The sequence below is a fragment of the Poecile atricapillus genome, chromosome 11, assembly GCF_030490865.1.
Source record: "Poecile atricapillus isolate bPoeAtr1 chromosome 11, bPoeAtr1.hap1, whole genome shotgun sequence".
Lineage (NCBI taxonomy): Eukaryota > Metazoa > Chordata > Aves > Passeriformes > Paridae > Poecile > Poecile atricapillus.
In genome coordinates, this window is record NC_081259.1 from 13,887,967 (window position 1) to 13,906,413 (window position 18,447).

General features: G+C 39.8%; 1 protein-coding gene across 2 annotated transcripts in view; it reads right to left on the reverse strand.

The window, feature by feature from the left end:
* Positions 1–264: 264 nt before the first annotated feature.
* Positions 265–18,447, reverse strand: part of ALDH1A2 (aldehyde dehydrogenase 1 family member A2) — a 66,608-nt gene continuing 48,425 nt past the window's right edge. For both annotated transcript variants that reach the window (XM_058846537.1, XM_058846536.1), the window contains 6 exons: positions 10,785–10,887; positions 8,102–8,286; positions 7,155–7,319; positions 6,559–6,716; positions 5,715–5,789; positions 265–1,228 (listed from right to left, as the gene is read on the reverse strand). In XM_058846537.1, the coding sequence (XP_058702520.1) occupies positions 1,156–1,228; positions 5,715–5,789; positions 6,559–6,716; positions 7,155–7,319; positions 8,102–8,286; positions 10,785–10,887 (759 nt within the window). In that variant the 3' untranslated portion in view covers positions 265–1,155. The remainder of the gene's footprint in view (positions 1,229–5,714; positions 5,790–6,558; positions 6,717–7,154; positions 7,320–8,101; positions 8,287–10,784; positions 10,888–18,447) is intronic.

The following is an 18,447-nucleotide window of genomic DNA, read 5'->3' on the forward strand; positions in this document are numbered from 1 at the left end:
GCAGCAGGTAATAATGTGACAGGCTTTAAACACCTCACTTCTGAAAGGGCTTGCTCATATTTTTGTCCTGGACCAAAAGAAACCAAATAATTGAAAGCTCAGTACCAGCCACTAACGTCACCTGAGGTGCACAAGCATGGTGAGGATGGCAAGACATCATTTAGTAAAAGCTGTAACAAGTTCTTAATGATTCCCAGTGTAATCACAGACACTTTAATAGCAGACAAATAAATGGAGCCTGTGCGTGCATATATTTGTTTTTAAAAAAAAAAAACAACAAGGTGAAAGCAACAACAGTAACAACAACATCAACAACAACAAAACTAGACAAGCAGTGAAAGCTAAAGTATTCTGTGAAGCCTTGGAATCTGTTCCTGTTCTCGTTAACACCCACCCACCCTGTCTGGCCTTGCTCTTTTGGCAGGCAGGTAAATCCCTTCAAGTTCCTGGAAATGAAGGAGGACTTTTTGCTTATAGCAAGACATAAAGTAATTATGAAAATAAGCTTTGAAATCCGAATTGTTGTGAGCCCTGAAAGCCAAATCTCGCTGATAAGTATTTGGCTTTCATTGGCCATGCAGCAGATTGATTCCCTCCCCAGTCTGACCTCTTTCTGTGGGCGTGCTAATTGGAAAGTTGCCACTATGCCAGGTTTGGGGCCATTACCATTCAGAATCTTTTATTTTTTAAGAACATCAATGACACTTGTTTGTGTTGTTCACTGCTAGTGTTTTGGGTGAAATCTGGCTTGTAGAGCCCTGATTGAAACTACAATGTCAGTACAAGGCAGGTCTGTTTGAGAAGGCAGCCTGAAAGCAGTAAGACTTACTTTGTTTATTTAAGGAAGAGATAAATGTGTGTGTGCATGCATTTGCATTTAACAGTTTTATAGCTGGAACCGTTATTAAATGATGCCCAGTAGCAATTTTATCTCATTATAATTTGTTTTAAAAAGATGTAACGATTCTCAGGAGAGTTTCATGAAAACATGCAGAGTTGGTTTGCATTACGTATGCAGTTATGTGCCCAGTATATATGTTGCAACTTAATTTCTTAAATATTGTGTAACACTTTTTATTCCTGAGTGCTGGTCTCCATAAGGAATAGAGAAGGTGGCATCATGTGCTCTTCTGCACAACACGGTCCTTTGTCGTTTTAGGAGTTCTTCTGAGGGATCTTTATTGTCACAGTTTTAACTTCAGAATATTCTCTCAATCCACATTCACCCCTAAAGAACAAATTGCATCATCAGCTTATACCAGGTATTGTTTATCAAGCAAAAATCTGCAAAGAGATTTCTTGATAAAGTTAAGATATAACCCAAAATTGCAGTTCAGTTTAGGTCAGAAGAACAATGGATGGCTTCAGAATTTGATAAGGAGACACAGAACATTAAACACAGAAATACTCACTGTCTGTTGATGGAGCTTTTGGGAATGAATTGATATCCTCTGTCTTTTCTAGACCTTGAAAATGTCCAAACACCAAGACCTACTCCACTGGCCAGTGAAATTACTGTTTATATTGCGCTTGAGAAAGGGAAGATCCACACTAAGCACAATGAAAATGAACTACTCACAACTGTGGGTAAAGATTAACTTCATTTCTGATGTGCTGATCTTTTCTCCCTAGCAAAACTCCCTAGAAATCACCATTTGCACATAATGTGGAAGAGGGTTCAGCTTGCTCAGATTCCCTTCTTTGATTCCCTGTAGAATTCCTTGTTTTGTCCTGGCCCTGCACCTCCATACTGCTAGAGACCAGGCACCCACTAGGTCCCAGTCATCTGACACATGGCTCTGAGGGGGACACATTCTGCTTTGCATAGATTATGTTTAAAAAGTGGGTGTTTCTGAATGCTGTTAACATTTTGTTTTAGTCAGCTTCAGCCTGGCTCATCTCTTTGGCCCCTCTGCTGAGGTTTAGAGTGGATGTTGGCATGGCTTCATGGGACTTGCACTGGTCTTCTCTGAAGGACAGCTATTTCCATTTTCCTGTGCCTATTTTGAGTAATGGAGAAGTCTCTTTATGTCATTAGTAAAGTTATGTCTTCCAGATGCTGTGTAGGTAAAGCAAACACTGTCCCCACCTCAAAACAGGTACAGTCCAAGTCTGGAAGTAGAATACCTTTTCCTTATTAACTCAATGAGGATTTTTTGCAGGAGGTCTTATAGACATTTGTTTATTGGTTGAATTTTTATCCCCACCCCTAAGATGCACACAGTATTGCTCTATTACTTATATTAAAATGTAGAACATGCTGGCATATATATGATGTTAGAATGTTTATTTGACACTGCCTCCTCTCTGGATTCTCCTGTGCAGAACTAAATGCCAACTGAACCATAAAGAATATTTCAGAAGAATTCCTCAGAACCACCTTCTAATGAGGGTTTCAGAATGGAGTGAGAGGCCACTGTTTAAGGCAATTAAACCCTTCTGTAGGCCCCCACTGTTGCATAACTCATTTTGTATTCTACACTGCAGATTTTACACAAAATACAACACTGGGGTGAAACTCCTGTAACCTTCCTTGGAAAGTTCAATTGTGCAGAAGTATCAGTATTTACCAGCCCATGTCACTTCATCTGCAGTTTTGAATGCAGATGTGCCTGCTGGCTTGGTAAGCCTTATATGTGATACAATGGTCAGTATTTAATGGATACAGCAGACTGATTATTCTGTAGGCAGTTTTAAGATTTACCAGAGTCTATGTACCTGCAAGCAAATGTTAGTGAAGACTTTTGTGCATGTGAAAGGCTCCCATTGATCTGGACCACACCACCCCCAGCTTTCAGTTGAAAGTGGTGGATTTGTCTCCAAAGAATGACCAAAAACTTTAGCTCTTTATCAGAAGTATTCCCTTAGGGCTCAGTGGAAGCTGTCACCAGGAGCTGCCTGAAGCCCAATAACTAATGCTAGTATGTGTCTGTGTGGAAGTTTCTGGATTCAGCAGGGCTGCTTTGTAGCTCCAGACACCCATTAGACACATTTTTGCAAGCCAATAGACAACCCAGCTGACAGCAGCGAGTGATTTTATGTACATTCCAAATGCCACTTGATCTTTCATCTTGGACTGCCAAACAAAATTAGAGACATTTATTGTTTGTTTCTTCAGCTCACAGCTTCAGGGCCTTACACATTTGTTTTCTGGTCAATAGTTTGAAAAAGGACAATTGTGATGAATTCTAAGGCAAATATTTTTCAAAAGTTAAAAAGCTGCACTTGCTAAATAGGAAGATGGGTTGTGCCAGATATTCAGAGCAGAAGAGTCAGTGTGTGTTCAGTTCAAGGGCTCGATTGTCCCCACAGACTAGTACAAAATTATCCTATTCTATGGCCACTCTGGGTCTTCTGGGACGGCAGTTTGGTATCAGAGTGAGAATAAAGGTTGTGTCTGTGAAGAGGAAGGAGTCCATGTGTCAAATTTGCATGGTGATGTCCCTTGGTTGTGTAGGTATGAGGGAAGGGGAACAAAATGCTTTTTAAGAAGAAATATTATATATTCTCTTCCCTCCCTCAGTCCAGGAGGAAAAAAAATATGGGAATTACAACTCCAAGCCATTCTCCTGCTTCCACTTGTTTTTTGGAATACAGGTGTGCATTGCTGTATCTCAGAGCTATCCAGATAATAATAATTCCTATGACATTAAAGGAGAATTCTGAAGTAAAATGGCACTTCCTTCCCTTGAAGACATTTGGACAGAGGCCAGAATTTTGGGGAGCTCTAATATAAAATGGCCACGTGTGGCTATCTGGGGTGAGCCACCAAATTTTTAGTTACATGAGTTAAATTTTACATCTCCCACATAGTGATAAGAAGCTTTAAAGAAACATGAATGAAAAAAAACAAAACAAAACCATGACTTCTAGACCTCTTCAAGGACAGAAGAATATTTTAAGTAATCTTAATGTAATCAGAAATCACCTGTATTGTGTACATGAGTTCTGGTTCTCTACTGGGATGCACATATTCTGCTACATTTTGTGGGAGTGTAAAATGAGTATAACAGTTCTGAACTTTGGGTTGATTTTTGCCCATGTGTGATGAAAACCTGTGAATTTAAATGCAGGACCAAAACAAGTCCCAGATAATGCAGTGCTGGCAGAGGAAGCACAGTGGCCCAGTTATGGTCTGTCTGTAACACAGTGTCACCTTAGTAATGACACAGTAATGTATAAACAGCTTTTATTTTTTTAACTGCCCAACTCAACATTTATCCCTTAAAAACAAGAATCTAGGAAAGTGGCATTTTAATAAAAAGTATGCAGGTATTAATGCAGGGTGGAGGAGGTGAATTAGAAGGTGGTATCTGATCAAAGAGGATCTGAAGGAGTAGAATAATTATTCATAGGTAGGTTTTCAGGCATCTTTGTGAGATGGAGATTATTGCCATTCCAAACATTTATTGTTTATGATGAATACTTTCAAAGCTGTAGTGGGAATCAAGTGTGCAATTACCACAGATTTTTCCATGAGAGCTGGGGTGCTGCCTGGGTTTCCCCCCTTTTAAGAACTCTGCAGCATTGATACGTGAATATTTTGCTTGCACAGTTGAACCTCCCTGGAGTCAGTGGGGTCACCCCTGGGTGTCAAGTTACTCATGTGCTCTATCGAGCTTAGTAGTTTCAGAATATTTTCACAATGATAAGAGTTAGATGACCTGACATATTTATGCCAGTGTGAGATCACCTCATAACTCATGAATGTGAATAGCATGAATGTGTTATTCAAATACTCCCTAACAAGGGAAAATACTTCAGTCTACATAGAGCTTATTTTATAGATCAAGCTGTATACTTCAACATATTTAAAGTTTTAAAGAGTTTGACCTTACTTTATTTTTACTGCTGAGTTTACCATTAGCCATAAGCTATTTTGAAAACTTAGGTGAGACATATCTGGTACACATACCTCCTGCACAGAAATTAATTGAATCCTTGGTATGTAACCAATCTGGGACTGATGCAATTGCCAAACTTCCTTGTGATTGTAATGAGACTGAGAAACTGGTAAGACTTTAAATCTGGTACATGGGACAATATTTGAGTGTGGAGCTCCATTTCAAAATATTTGACACTTAGCGCTAAATGGAATAAGAAAGACAGAAATCTTTATAATGGCAAGTGGTTTTTTTCAAAGGGATGTTAACACATTTGTTTCCTTCTCTTTGCCTGATTTCATTGTTTAAAAATCTGCTAGCTGATAAATTTTTTGTAAAATTCTAATGTATCTGTATTAATATATACAGTGAAAACTGAAGAAAGGAAAGGAAAAACTACAAAGAGAGGCACAATACATAGCAGAACAACTCTGAAACAAGTACACCAAACCAGCCAGCAAGCACTCAGCAGCACCAAAGAGAATCTTTCTGAAAAGTCATGCTTAATATGGCTAAAAAACCTTCAAGAAAACACAGATTACAAGTTCAGAAAAATACACAGAAATTTTCAGTTCCTTTCAGAAGAAGAAAATTCTGATAAGTTAATTTGCAACATTAAAAAAAAAAACCCAAAAATAAAAACATGGTCTTACCATGCAAATCAATTGCATTTAGAACTGGCAATGATGATTAAATGTCACCTTATTTCACTTTATATTATGCCCTGATTCTCAGGTTGGAATATTTCTGGATCTTAATTTGCATGGAAACATTCTCTAATGTTTATTAAGTTGTGGAGTTGAAAACCATTTAGAAAACAGCAGTACTTACATCTCTCTCCCATTGCCAGACATTTTGAATCCTCCAAAAGGACTTTGGGCATTTAAGGCATTGTAGCAATTTATCCTGTAACAGGAAGAGGCATTAAATCCAGCTGCACTGCCAGAGAGACCTTTGGATAACTCAGAGAGAGACTGAAACTTGTGGAGCTAAGGACACTCTATACCCCTTAGTAATAACAGACTTGTTTCATGTTGAAAAGAAATGAGGGATTTATGCTACAAAAACAACAGTCTGCTTCTTACTCCTAAGGAGAATTGGATTTGACCTGTGGGGGCCAGAGGAGACCACCATACCCTTGGACACATCTTCAGTAATGAGCTGTTAATCTGCTGCCAAACCTCAGTGCCAGTTTATAACATAGAGCTGTTAGATTTGAGTTTGCCCTTTTTCTCCCTAATTTCATGCAGCTCTTTACTTTAGTCAGGTTTGACATACTAAATTGCAAGCTACTAAACTCTAGAGCTGGCATTCCCTATCCCTAAAGACTGGAGAGGAGGTGTCCTCTCAGTTCCCTAGTGTTGTAGAAAGTGCACAATCCTCTGTGCCTTTAGTGAAAGCTCCCGGGATCCCTGTGCTCCCCAGAACGGATGGTTTATCCTGTTTGTTTTCAGTAAAGCCGCTCAGTGGCTGCAGTGCTCCAGGGAAGCCAGGTGCTTTCCAGCTCCAGCAGTGAGCAGCACCTCCCCACTGCTGTTCCATGGCTTGGCCAGTGATCCACCACTAGCATGGGCTGCATAAATATTCTTAACAAAGGGTGCAAAATTGAAGTGGAATGATAATAGTGAGTCAAACTCTTTATCTTCAAGAGTGGGAGTGGGATAATTCTACTTACCAGACCGTCCCAGCCTGCATTGCTGAGGAGACTGTCAGGGCCTTGTTTATGTCATTTGTAAAGACAGCAGCTACCAGCCCAAAATCAGAATTGTTGGCTCTCTCTATAACTTCATCCATGGTTTTAAATCTCAGTATTTCTTGAACAGGCCCAAAAATCTGCAACAAAGAATAATAATTAATAAACTATCCCCCTCATAGACATTTTATTCTTGTTTTGTTCTGCTTTCTTAATTATCTTCTCTCTCCTAGTATACTGTTTAAAATTTCCCACAGCAAAATTTAGTGATAACTAGTGATAATATCTGTCTGTAAAACTGCATGAATTTCACAAAGCAGGTGTCTCAGGGGAATTTGTCCATGCTACCCATATCTCCTCCTTGATATCTGACACCTTACAGTCAAGTGACAAAAATTGAGCTTCCTTACCCAGCTGATGTAACTTGCTATGTGCATAAGGAGTTCTGAATTTTATTTTATTTTTTTAAATATAATTAAACAATTTTCCCTCTGAAGCTTTTGTCTTAGGAATTAAACAAAATTTAAAAAAAGTAATATTTAGGACATTTTAAAAGGATTTTGCCCACACATGACTACCTCCTCCTTGGCAATCCGCATGTCATCTGTTACATTGGAAAACACCGTAGGTTCAATGAAGAATCCCTTTCTTCCCAGCCCCTTTCCCCCACATTCAAGTTTTGCTCCTTCAGTGATGCCACTTTGAATCAGTTCCAAGATCTTGTTGTATTGTTTTTTATCAATCTGAAAGAGAGAAAAAGCTGTTTGGTGTGCAGACCATGTACTTGACAACTGAGTCCAAATAGGTGTTTTTAGACAAGTCATGTTCCAGTGAGTCAGTTCCTGCTTCCATCACTGCTCTTTGAGCTGCAGATGCTGAAGATCTACAAGCAGGTGCTGCCTGTAACTTTGGGCTCAGACTTCTTAAGATGTGTCACCTTATGTTTGTGGTTTAGCCCACACTCTTGCTAAACAATCTAGTTTACAAGCAGAAAAAAAGCAGATCATTAGTTTTTGTACCAGACAAAATTCCTGAAAATGTTATAAGCCCAGCTGGTTATTAGTGACAGGAACATTTTTTAAAGATTTATTTCTGATTATGCCTGTCTTCTGCTTAGAATTCTTGGATCTCCAAGCATAGGTATGGTTGAAGACAGTTCTTGATGCTGAAGTGCTCATAGAGGCTTTTAAGAGCTTCTCACAATTTACAGCTCTATTTTGGGGGCTGAAGATCCAAATCTTGGTCTTAAAACTGGGAGGCAAACATCGATATTTAAATTGAGATTTTTTTATTTAACAAGAAATGCCTCAGAGCTGCACAGCTTATCTACTCTTTTAGAACTTTAATCTTGAAAGCATGTACTGTGCATATATGTATATATGTATATGTATATATATATACTATATTGGTAGTATCAGCTACCCTGGACCTTGAATGAGTGTGCACTGACTGACCTCTGCCTTAGTGGAGTTTAAATACTTCCAGGCACCTCCTGGGCTGTAGAGCCAAAGCCCTGCTCCTTTACCTGTGGACCTTGTTCTGTAGTTGGGTCAAAAGGACTCCCCACAACTCTCCTCTTTGCACGTTCTACACTCCTTCTGACAAACTCTTCATAGATTGATTCTTCCACGTAAATCCGTGAGCCTGCAGTGCAGCACTGACCTTGATTGAAGAAGACTCCTTGGTGAGCTTGTTCCACAGCATAGTCCACTGAAAAGCAAGACAGCACATGTTGCACTGCAACACTGTGGGCAAATCTGCCTTTGCATCAGTGCTGTGTGTATTACATAGTGCCACATTCCCCAAACTTCAGCAGTAGGATTTGGTTAAATAAAATTAAATCAAGACATCCCATAGTTGAGTCAGGTCAGAAATGAGGATGATTCCCACTGGGAAAGCTAAGACAGTGATTTAGCAGTCAATAGGAGTAAGGTATGCAAGAACAACTTCACCGCTGTCTTATATCCAGCAACATGTCATTTACCAAGCAAAACCCTTAAGGGAACCTCAGAAGTGGGATGTCCTCACATAAATACATCTGACTGGGTCACTGTAGGAAAATTTGGAGAGGAAAATTTGTCTGTGATCCCAAGTTGGCACTGGGTTTAATACTTCATATGTGAGAATTACAGCAAACCAAATACATGGGAAAATTTGACTTTGATAATGGCAAGACCCGTCCTTCCCAAAAAGCCAGATTCCTTTTCTGCAACATAGAAATTTCCTCTTGGCCCATGCAGATGACTGGGTAAGGCATTAAAATTGTAAGTCTGTTATAGAACAATCAACCCTTGATTTCTACTCTAACTTCCCTGGAGGTACAACTAACACATTCTGTCCAAGCAGGAGAGAGGATCCAATCATATTTAAACATTCAAGGCCACATTCTTACTTTGGGTGTAGTAACTGACTAGACAAGAATAATGAATTTATCCCTAAACAGTGATGCCCTACAGCACTGTAATACCTCTGTTACCAGTTGTAGCACTTTGGAACATTGCTTTAAGTATAATCTTTCATGGACTAAACAAAGCAACAGTGCTTTATTTTCAGCACATTCTAGACAACTCTGCCTAACAGAAATGTCTTTTTATGCCCTCAGTGTGGTCTTCAGAAAAATTACATGGGTTGTTCCCTGGACCCCATTCAAATTTTCCCTGGCAGCTCCATGGAGATTGAAAGCACTGGTGGATAGCTGTGATTAACTAATGTTTCTTCCTCTATTGTTAACAGTTTTTCACCATGAGGAGCTCTAACCATTCTCCTCTGGTTTTTTGGTGCACTAAACCTTCAACAGTTTTATCATGCTTTCTGCTAACTTCTGGCACACAGTGTTCCTCAAGCAGAACAAACAACTCCTTTGGAACGGTGAGCCAATTGCTGGTTTTAAATAATCAGAGCTTTGAAGTTTAAATCTTAGGCCAAGTGCTGGAGGTTGTAATTGTGGGAAGACCAGAGAGCAGTTGTCCTTCCCCCGTGGAAGGTCATAACACAGGCCTGGCACAAGTCACTCTACTAAGAAATGTTTAGGTGCTGAAGTCTGAGTTAGCAGGTGAGGGACATTTGAGGTATGGTGATATCTGGTGGGAGGTGGAGATGAGTAACTGGGTAGAAGGCTGGAATATCTGTGTCTGGCTCCAGCTGACAAGAGCTTTTTTAGCTTACCAGGATGTCTGTGGCTGAAATTTCAATCCTCGACTTCGTAAAGCATTTCTACATAAGAAATGCTGCTGGAAGTTGACAAGCTTTCCATAGTTTTTCAGGTATTAGTAAGTTTTGAAAATGGATACAGGATTGTAACCATCTCTTGTAATTCATGCTATTCAAAATTATTCTATTCACTTACCCCTTTTAAATGAGAAGACCAAATCCTTATGTATCTATTTATTGGGGTTGCAAAGTTCTCAGAAAGGGCATTGAGTACAGGGTGCCTGCACCCAGCCTGAAACAAGAGCTCAGAGCGAGGTGTGAACCATCTCATTCATCTTAACGGGGTGTTAACCTCAAAACCTTCTGCTGTCAATTTAGATATCAGCATTGTAACTATTTCGTTGCTGATCATTTAAGCAGAAACTTTTAGTTTGTGTTTACATCCTATCCTAAACAGCTGTCCTGTGCCTTCTCAGGTGCCAGAAATCTCAGCTGCACAACATCATACATCTGCCAAAATTTTCAGCTCCCTGCTGACAGTGGTAGTGAGGATATTTCAATACACAATTCTTCAGTTGTGAAAATTTTAAAAATGGAATAATCTCCCTTTACAGCTACTTAACAAAGGAAGACTGCACTGACTAGATTAGCAAGTCAAGTATACAAAAAAGTCCTCCCTTTTTATAATTGCTTTGAACCAAAAAAATCACAGAATTTCCAGTTTTAAAGCACTAAATCACCTTGCTGCAGAGCATAGGATGGCAAATGTGTGTGGGACTAACTGTGAAAAACACCATATCTATATGCTTGGTTATAACGTTTCTTCTGCTCTCTTGTTGACTATGAATTTTGTAGGTTCAAAAGTTGTATTTTATAAAAGATAGCACACCTTAGGTTGCTTCTGTAAGATTGAAAAGTATCATTAGATACAGCTGTATTGCTTCACTTCACCTTATATGAAAGATGTGCCCTAATATTAGTTTATAAAACAAAAAAAAAAAAAGAAAAAGACATCATGCAGATATGTTTTTAGCAAAAATATGGAAGTGCTGACTTACAATCAGCATCTGCGAAAATAATGTTTGGGCTTTTCCCACCCAGCTCCAGTGTAACTCTCTTCAAATTACTCCTTCCAGCTGCTTCTTGGATCAGCTTCCCAACCTGAAAGGAAATGGAGACACATTTTACAGGGAATGTAGTCATACAGTTCATTTTAACAGCCAGGGTTGGCTATCAGTAGAGCAGAGCTTTAAATAATCCAGCAGGTTCTTCGTTCCAAACATATTCTCATCAGTAGTGGACAACTTCCCTTTTTTAAATTTTTTTTTTTCCCCCTGGAAATTGAGAGGGGATAAGGCACAGCACTAAGTTTGTGTAGCATTCACCCCTATGCAGCTATGCTAAAATGGATTGGGGCTTTCTTTTCGGGCATTTTAGGAGGGCTGAATTAGAAATTTGAAATGGATGTAACTACAATTACTTCCATCCAAACCACTGACATGTTCACAAGGCTTAATACATCAAATACTGATGAAGTCATCCTCCTCCTCTGCAGGATTAACAGCACAGAGCAGAATACCAAGTAGGCAAGAAGTTACAAAAGCACCATCCCAGTCCTGACCCACAGCTGCACCACAGATAATCTTGATATGGGTTGAGGAGGTCAAAATCACCTCTAAAATGTCTTTGTAGATTGTGGGGTCAGCTGCAGCAGCCACAAATTGCAGATTCACCAATGAACATGAGAGTAGATTAAATGGAGTAGCAATCTGACAGCTACAGATCTGATGTGCTTCCACATCAGTACAGTTGGAGGGGCAGCTGTGCTCCCAGGAAATTCCTCTCCCTGGATCAACAAATCTAAAATAGATCAGCTTTTGTACAGTTGCAGTGTAACTGTGACCGCTTTGCAGCTAAGGAAGTAATCATGGGTAGATTTAGTCTCCTACTTGGTAAAACACAGGATTAAAAGTACCTATAGAATATTGAGAAGCTTAAGAAACTTGGTTAGTGCTTTATTTTAACTGGGATATGTTTTAATGTCACACAGAAAGAGATGAAGTGAAATGGGAGTGAATCCAGAGCTGGGCTTTTTTCCCCATGTAGTACTCTGGTCTCTCTATCTGTTTTCTATTTCTAAGGTTATGTGAGTGAGATTCCCTGCAGCAAGGGGTTAATGGATGAGAAGCTGAACCTCTTAGAGAATTAAAGGCAGTCTGCTAGAGAAAGTTAAGTCAGCACTGGAGTAATCAGAAAGCAAATGAAACAGAAACCAGGGCCCCCAAAGAAAAAAAAACAAAGGAAAAACTCCACAGGATAATGAAGGAATTGTGAACCACTTCATGTACCTTTGTGATTAACTGTTTATCTGGTGATACCACAGTGGAGTGTGACTGAGGTTTTTTCTTTAAAAAAAAAAAAAAGAAAAAGCTTTTTTTCTTTACCCCTGTATTGATGGAATGGAGTGTTGACATTATCATGAAATTCCTTGCATATCCCCTTAATTGGAGCTGATTTTATTGCTATGTTTGACTGACAGCCAGAAGTGAACCTGAAAAAAAGGGATCCTTTTTGCCTTCCACCCCCACCACATACATCGAGCACGTCATCTGGAAATTCCAGCCTCTCAAACTGTGCTGAAAATGTACACTGGAAACCAGAGTTCTGTGTTTATAGCCCGTGCCAGCCAATGCCATTCACACCCTCACTGCCTTAAACCTCCCTCTCTCAAAGAACAAAAACCAGCTATTTCCCCTCAAAAATTCTCAAAGAGCAGGACAGACCAAGAAAGCCAGAGCAACGTGTCCAGCCCTCATCTCTCTGCCTTCCATTCTACTTTAATGTCAAAACATTCTTGTACATGTAAGTAAAGATTTCGAAAGGATTCCACGCAAACAAGTGATTGACAAGTATGCAAGTCCAAGTATAGTGTATATGGCAAATATTCAAATCCAAAGGGCTTTAAGACAGTGGTGTAAATTTGGAAAAGTGTAGTCTGAGGTATTTTTAATACAGGAAAGTTGTTGTCGTCAAGTTTCCAAGTGAAAACTTATTAGAAGGTTTCACTGTGTCTTTCCTGTTAGAGATCAGTGTAGACCTCAGGATGGTGGGGCTCATGCTGCTCAGCATTTTTGTTCACTGTGCTCCCGTTGTGCCCTGTGCACTTACAAGTTGAGCAAAGTCTTAGGGAAGGCACCAGCACCGTGGTTATTTAGTGACAAAGGCGGCCTTTTGTGACTGACCCTCTCTTTATGGAGAAAGACAGCATGAAAGGGATAAGTGATGGTGCAATCTGCACGGCCTTTCAGGACACGCTTCCCGCGGTGTCTCTCAGCTCTATCCCTGAGCTCCCAACAGGCAGCACAGCCCGGAGAGGCAGCGCTGGAAGAGAGGACTCCCCCACAGATAATGGAGCTGTGTGATTATTCAGCAGGAATGTTGGCAGAGAAAGCCCTGACTCCCCATCCTTGTTTTGAATAGGCTTCAAGATTGATATCAGGAGTATCCCCGGATAGCTTGTGAAGTACCAGAACCTCGTAAGCTGCACGGAGGGTGAGGCAGATGTAATTTGGTCCATCTCAAAGAAAACAATTTGTTATGCAGACCAACAACAACAAAGATTTAAAAAGTAGTTTGAGGCACCCCTGTGCAACAAAGCTATTTGAATGATCGTCCTGGAAGGGTCTGTTTCTGGACTGTCAGTGGTGTGACATTGGGCAGTGAGAATGTATCATGATCTAAAACATTTGATTGTTGTTTATTTATGATTTCTCTATATGGAAGTTTAATGTCTCTTTCAAGAGGAGACTTAAGCAGTTGCATTTTCAGCTTAGTGCAGAAATTAAAAAACATTCGTTGCCTTTCTTGTTCTCTTAATTTTCAGTTTTCAGACAGAACTCTGTATTTCTGAAGGGTACAGGTGGGTTTGCCTGTTACTGTTAAAGCGCTCAAAGTCTCATGAATCAAAAGCAAACCTTCAAGGTTTGTGGTACTTCCTCTTCAGCTCTGTCATTCAGAATGCCTGAGTTCTCTTTTGCTCTGAACTTCCTTTGCTCACAGATAAACAGTAAATCATTCCCTGAATACAGGGGAACTGCAGTCTAGCTGAACAGCTGGTCATTTTCTTGACACTGTCACAGACAAGACAGTGAAGGGAAGAACTGCACAGGGAGATGTATGGATTACAAGATTCCATGAACAGTGCAGTATTTGACAGAGGAGATACACATCATCAGTTAGTTAGGCATTTTAACTAATACCCTCTATACCTTTCTTGGGATATTGAGAGAATATCTGAAGAACAGTAAGTGGTTTAAGTTACAAGAGATTGATTAAGTTTTGTGGAGATGGTGTGGCTAGGCAGAAATTTACAGTGTTTTCTGAAGTACAGTTCTCTCTCTCCAGCTATTGAGACACTGGATGTCATTGTTTTGGCAAAACCCTCAAACCCATGCTACTGCTCACTCCATCTGCCTTATTTTTTACGAATTCCAGATTATATGCAAAATCTTTCCAACAAACATTTTAGAGCCTCCTGGCATGTTCAGGTTGTGTCCCATAAGGACAACCAAATATGATATAGTGGCACAAAGAGGAGCAGCTTTATTTGACTATGTGAGGAGCAGCCCTGGAAAGAGCATACTGAATAGTGCAGCACAAGTGAAAAGGCAATCCCAAACACAAATTCCTGGAGACACTCCTAAGCTATAAATGGCTCATTTGTTCCATAGGTTAAATCTTGGCCCCATGGAAGTCTGTGGCTAAACTCCTGCTAAAGTTGATAGGACTGATACACCATCTTATTTGTACTGGGTTTAAGAAGGTGATTCCTTTTGAAGTGCATCTTTTGTAGGCAGAGGCAAAACAGTTACCCAGGGACAGCTTCCTAAATGCTACCAAAGACACAAAGGAAGGAAAAGGAAAACAACTTCTTCTCATTCAGGAGGCACAAGCTGTCCTAGATGGGATCCAAAAGATTCCGCAGGAGCAGGAATGAATGCTAATGTAGCCTCCCTAAATCCTTACACAGGGCACGTGTGTGGCACCATAAGCTCACAGACTTTGCAGAATATGTCAATCACCTTTAGGATTCTTATTGCTAAAGTAGAAAATGCCAGGTTGCAATTCTTCATGAAGCCTAAAATCAGCAAGAGATTGTGTGATCCAGGAGAGCTCACACAACTCATTGCCTGTGCAGTAGGAAGACATTCTGTCTACATCATGCTTTGGGACATTCATCTCACTTTGGAAATGAAAGGAGAATCCTGCTGAGTAAATTAGAATCAGTGGTAATACAGCTGTTAGCTACAAACATTTGTTTGGCATGAATCAATCTCAACTCTCCCGTAGTTTGCTTTGATGATCTCTGTAGTATCTTGTTGACTAATGATGAGATCATGGTTTGTTAATCTAAGTGCATAAAGAAAACATTCTGCCAAGCAAAATGCAGACTCTTTTGCTGGGGTTTATTGCAGTTGTTTATAGACCTTTTGTTTACACAGGCATCCAAACCAATTTGTTGGATATTTATTTGGGTTACTCTACAGAACTGCCTGAACACAGACCTGAATCCTATCTTAAATCTGTCTGCATTTTAATGGGTCGTAGTTTGAACAAAGTGGAAACCAGCCACTTAGGATACATTTCTTGTTGGCCAGAACTTCAAATGTTTTGTGTGCTATCTATAATTCTCATCTTGAGAGCATTTAACAACTGGAGAGAGTTGTAAGCCAGTCTGATTTGGAGGTTACACATTTGGTTTTAAACAGAAGTTATTAGAACTCATTAAACTTCTGCAACAATAAAAATACAATTTTTATCCCAGGCAGGGCTTTAAATCTGCATTTTAAAAAATTTTTAACTTCTTACTCTTCATAATCATCTCTAATTTTAAACATACTGCCTTCAACCACTGCCTGTGTACCAGGAGCTTATGGGTACACCATCCCCACACCAGTTCCAGTTCAGATGGAGCACGAGCGACTTGGGCAGACAGCTCACAGCAGGAAAATGGCTGTATTTGCAAAGCTTTATCTGAGCTCACAGATTTGAATGGAAATAAAGGCAAATGAAGAGTAAACCTGCTTCTGATGGCTGCTGTTCTCTGATATTTGAAGGCCTCTCACCTTTTTTAACCGACCAAAAGTTCTTTCAGAGAATAAGAAAGTAATATGAAGAAACTCTTTGCACTTGCAGTATGCGTAGAAATTGTCCCCTCACCAGCACTTGTCTTGGAAATACATAAAGCCCACTGTTATTTCACTGGGGGAGAGACTTGTAGAACATCTCCTGTACTTCTGAGCACTGCAGCCCAACAGCAGAAATATGGGAATCTCAGACATCCTGAGTTTGGACCTGTTCTTAAACTCAGGAATCATAAAGTACTGGTTGCAATTAAATCATTGCTAATAATTTTTTAAAAGGAACTCAGACAAGAATATGTGGAACAGTGAAGAAGCTGAGGCACAGAGGGGCAGTGTAAAAGGAAAAGGCATGTGCAGTAAGCATTGGGGGTAACGGGACACAGCTGAGCTTTACCTCTCCCATGCTCCCAGGGAGTGGGAGTTTCACCCTGCAGCTCGGGACCAGAAGGGAAAAGGAGAAATTCAGTAAGATGTAATGAGATATGTAAGTTGATTATGGATTTTCAAGAAAAGGTAGGAAAAGGATAGGAGCAACTGTTAACATGGTCATGTTGGCTGGAAGAAAGTTTGGTTATGGCAGTTTAAATTTCATCTGATCATGGAAGATGAGGAAAAAATGTGTCAGTGAAGCCTGAGAGGAGATTGATGTAATTAGGGAGGATCATGGATTAGCCCTGGTTCACTAAAACCAATACAGTAAAAATAAACATTTTGGTTAAAATGCCTGTACCAAACAGGCTGCTCAAGAGTGAGCTGAAGCAGGCAGAGAAGCCAAGAAAGCTACTGGAATCTAAGGAGGCACAGTATTTTAGATGGCCTTTCATACTCAGTATGATTTTATCTCTTTCAGCATGACAGATGTCAGAGTGAAATCCATAGCCTGCCAGGAGTTTGCAGAACCCTTCCCCTTCCAAGTGAGCTGTGGAGGGAAGAGTTTTGAGATACATTTACTAGGGGATTGGGAGAGGAAGATGATCCATGGGAGGGTGTTTCATAAGCAGATAGGCTGAGGCATGAAAGAGTTGGCAGACTATTCTTTTAATGTGTGCAAGCTAACCCATAAAAGGAGGGGCAACAGGAAAGATGGGAGAGAAGTGAAATCAAACAGTAATGGCGCCAGAGAAAAAGAGCTCTTTATGCTTTTTCACACATTATTTTGTAGGGGGTGTGTGAAAAGTAAACAGCAGTACTTAAGAAAAATTCAGAGCGCCCGAGAATCTAAAATCCAGAGAAGAGAGTGCACACTGGATAGCTGTAAATTAGAAATCAGAAGCAGAAGTTGAAAGTTATTTCTGTGTTGTCATTGCATGGGCACAGGCTTGAGGCCTCTCAGTCATCAGGAGTGTCAAGAGCTGGACCAATGGATGGGTGACAAGGCCACTGGCACATGGGATACAAGTGTCCACGTGCACCTCCGGGCTCAGGAAGTGTGTAAGTCATTGATTGTCAGAAGCTGTGAGGCTGCAGCAAGGAAAGGATCACTCTACATATGCTCTCTTCTTCTGTGAGCGTCTGGTACTGGTCCTGCTGCAAGATAAAGTGCGAGGCTGGAGGGCTCTGTGGTGTGGCTGTGTCAGGTTTTATTGAGTTAAGGTTGTGAACTTGGCCTTTTTGCTCATATTTCTATGGATTGGGTTCTATAAATATTGGAACACATTAGCATCATTCAATTTTTTTTTTTTTTTTGTAGGAGGAGCAGCCTGTTTTTAAGAATACTGCAGGAAAAATATAATAATAGCCCATTTTTGTGATTTTTACAGGCAAATGGGGAGTTTTCATTAGCTATAAGTATACTCCAAAGGTAAAGAATTTCTATAAAAGGACCTCATGGTGAAAGCTTGACAAAAACTGTGCTTCAGAATCTCAATTTGAAGATATTTGCATTTGTACTGATGGGTTTTATCATTAACTTGCCCATCATGAACTGCCTTAGCTAGTACATGGATGGAATGGAGTTAATACGTGGTGTTTATACACCTAATGGCTATTAGAAATCCCCATCACTGGAGTGTACAGTTGACATGCTTCAGACAAGTACCACAGAGAAAAAATGCTTCCATTACTATTTCTCTAGAAATTGAAATCTGCTTTGGAGGAGTCAGAGACTGTAGTCCAGCTCATATCAGAACATGGTGTTTAAAATGTTACAATGTTGACTTGCTGTTACAAGAATTCAGTGTTACAGGAAATCAGAAACAATATGGAATAGTTTACACTAACTCTGCATTAAAACGATCCATCTGTTCTTGCTTTAGGTTCTTAGAGAATTGCTTTTTCATCTCTGTAATGCTTTTCACTTCCTATTAGTAAGGCTTTTAAAGGTAGGCACTGAGTTAGTATAAAACCCACAGCTTTTGAGTTTAAACGCCTATTAAAACTAAAGCTGTCTGGAACTACAATAAAATTTATTTTGGCTACAAGAGACAACTTTGAAACCTAACCCATCTGTATTTTTCTTCTTCCAAACAGTGCAACATCCTGTATAATAGAATATTTATCTTAAACAGAGACCACATATCTTTATGAAAACAATTGTTTCAACTTAATTTATGGGGGGTAATCAACTCATATTAAAATT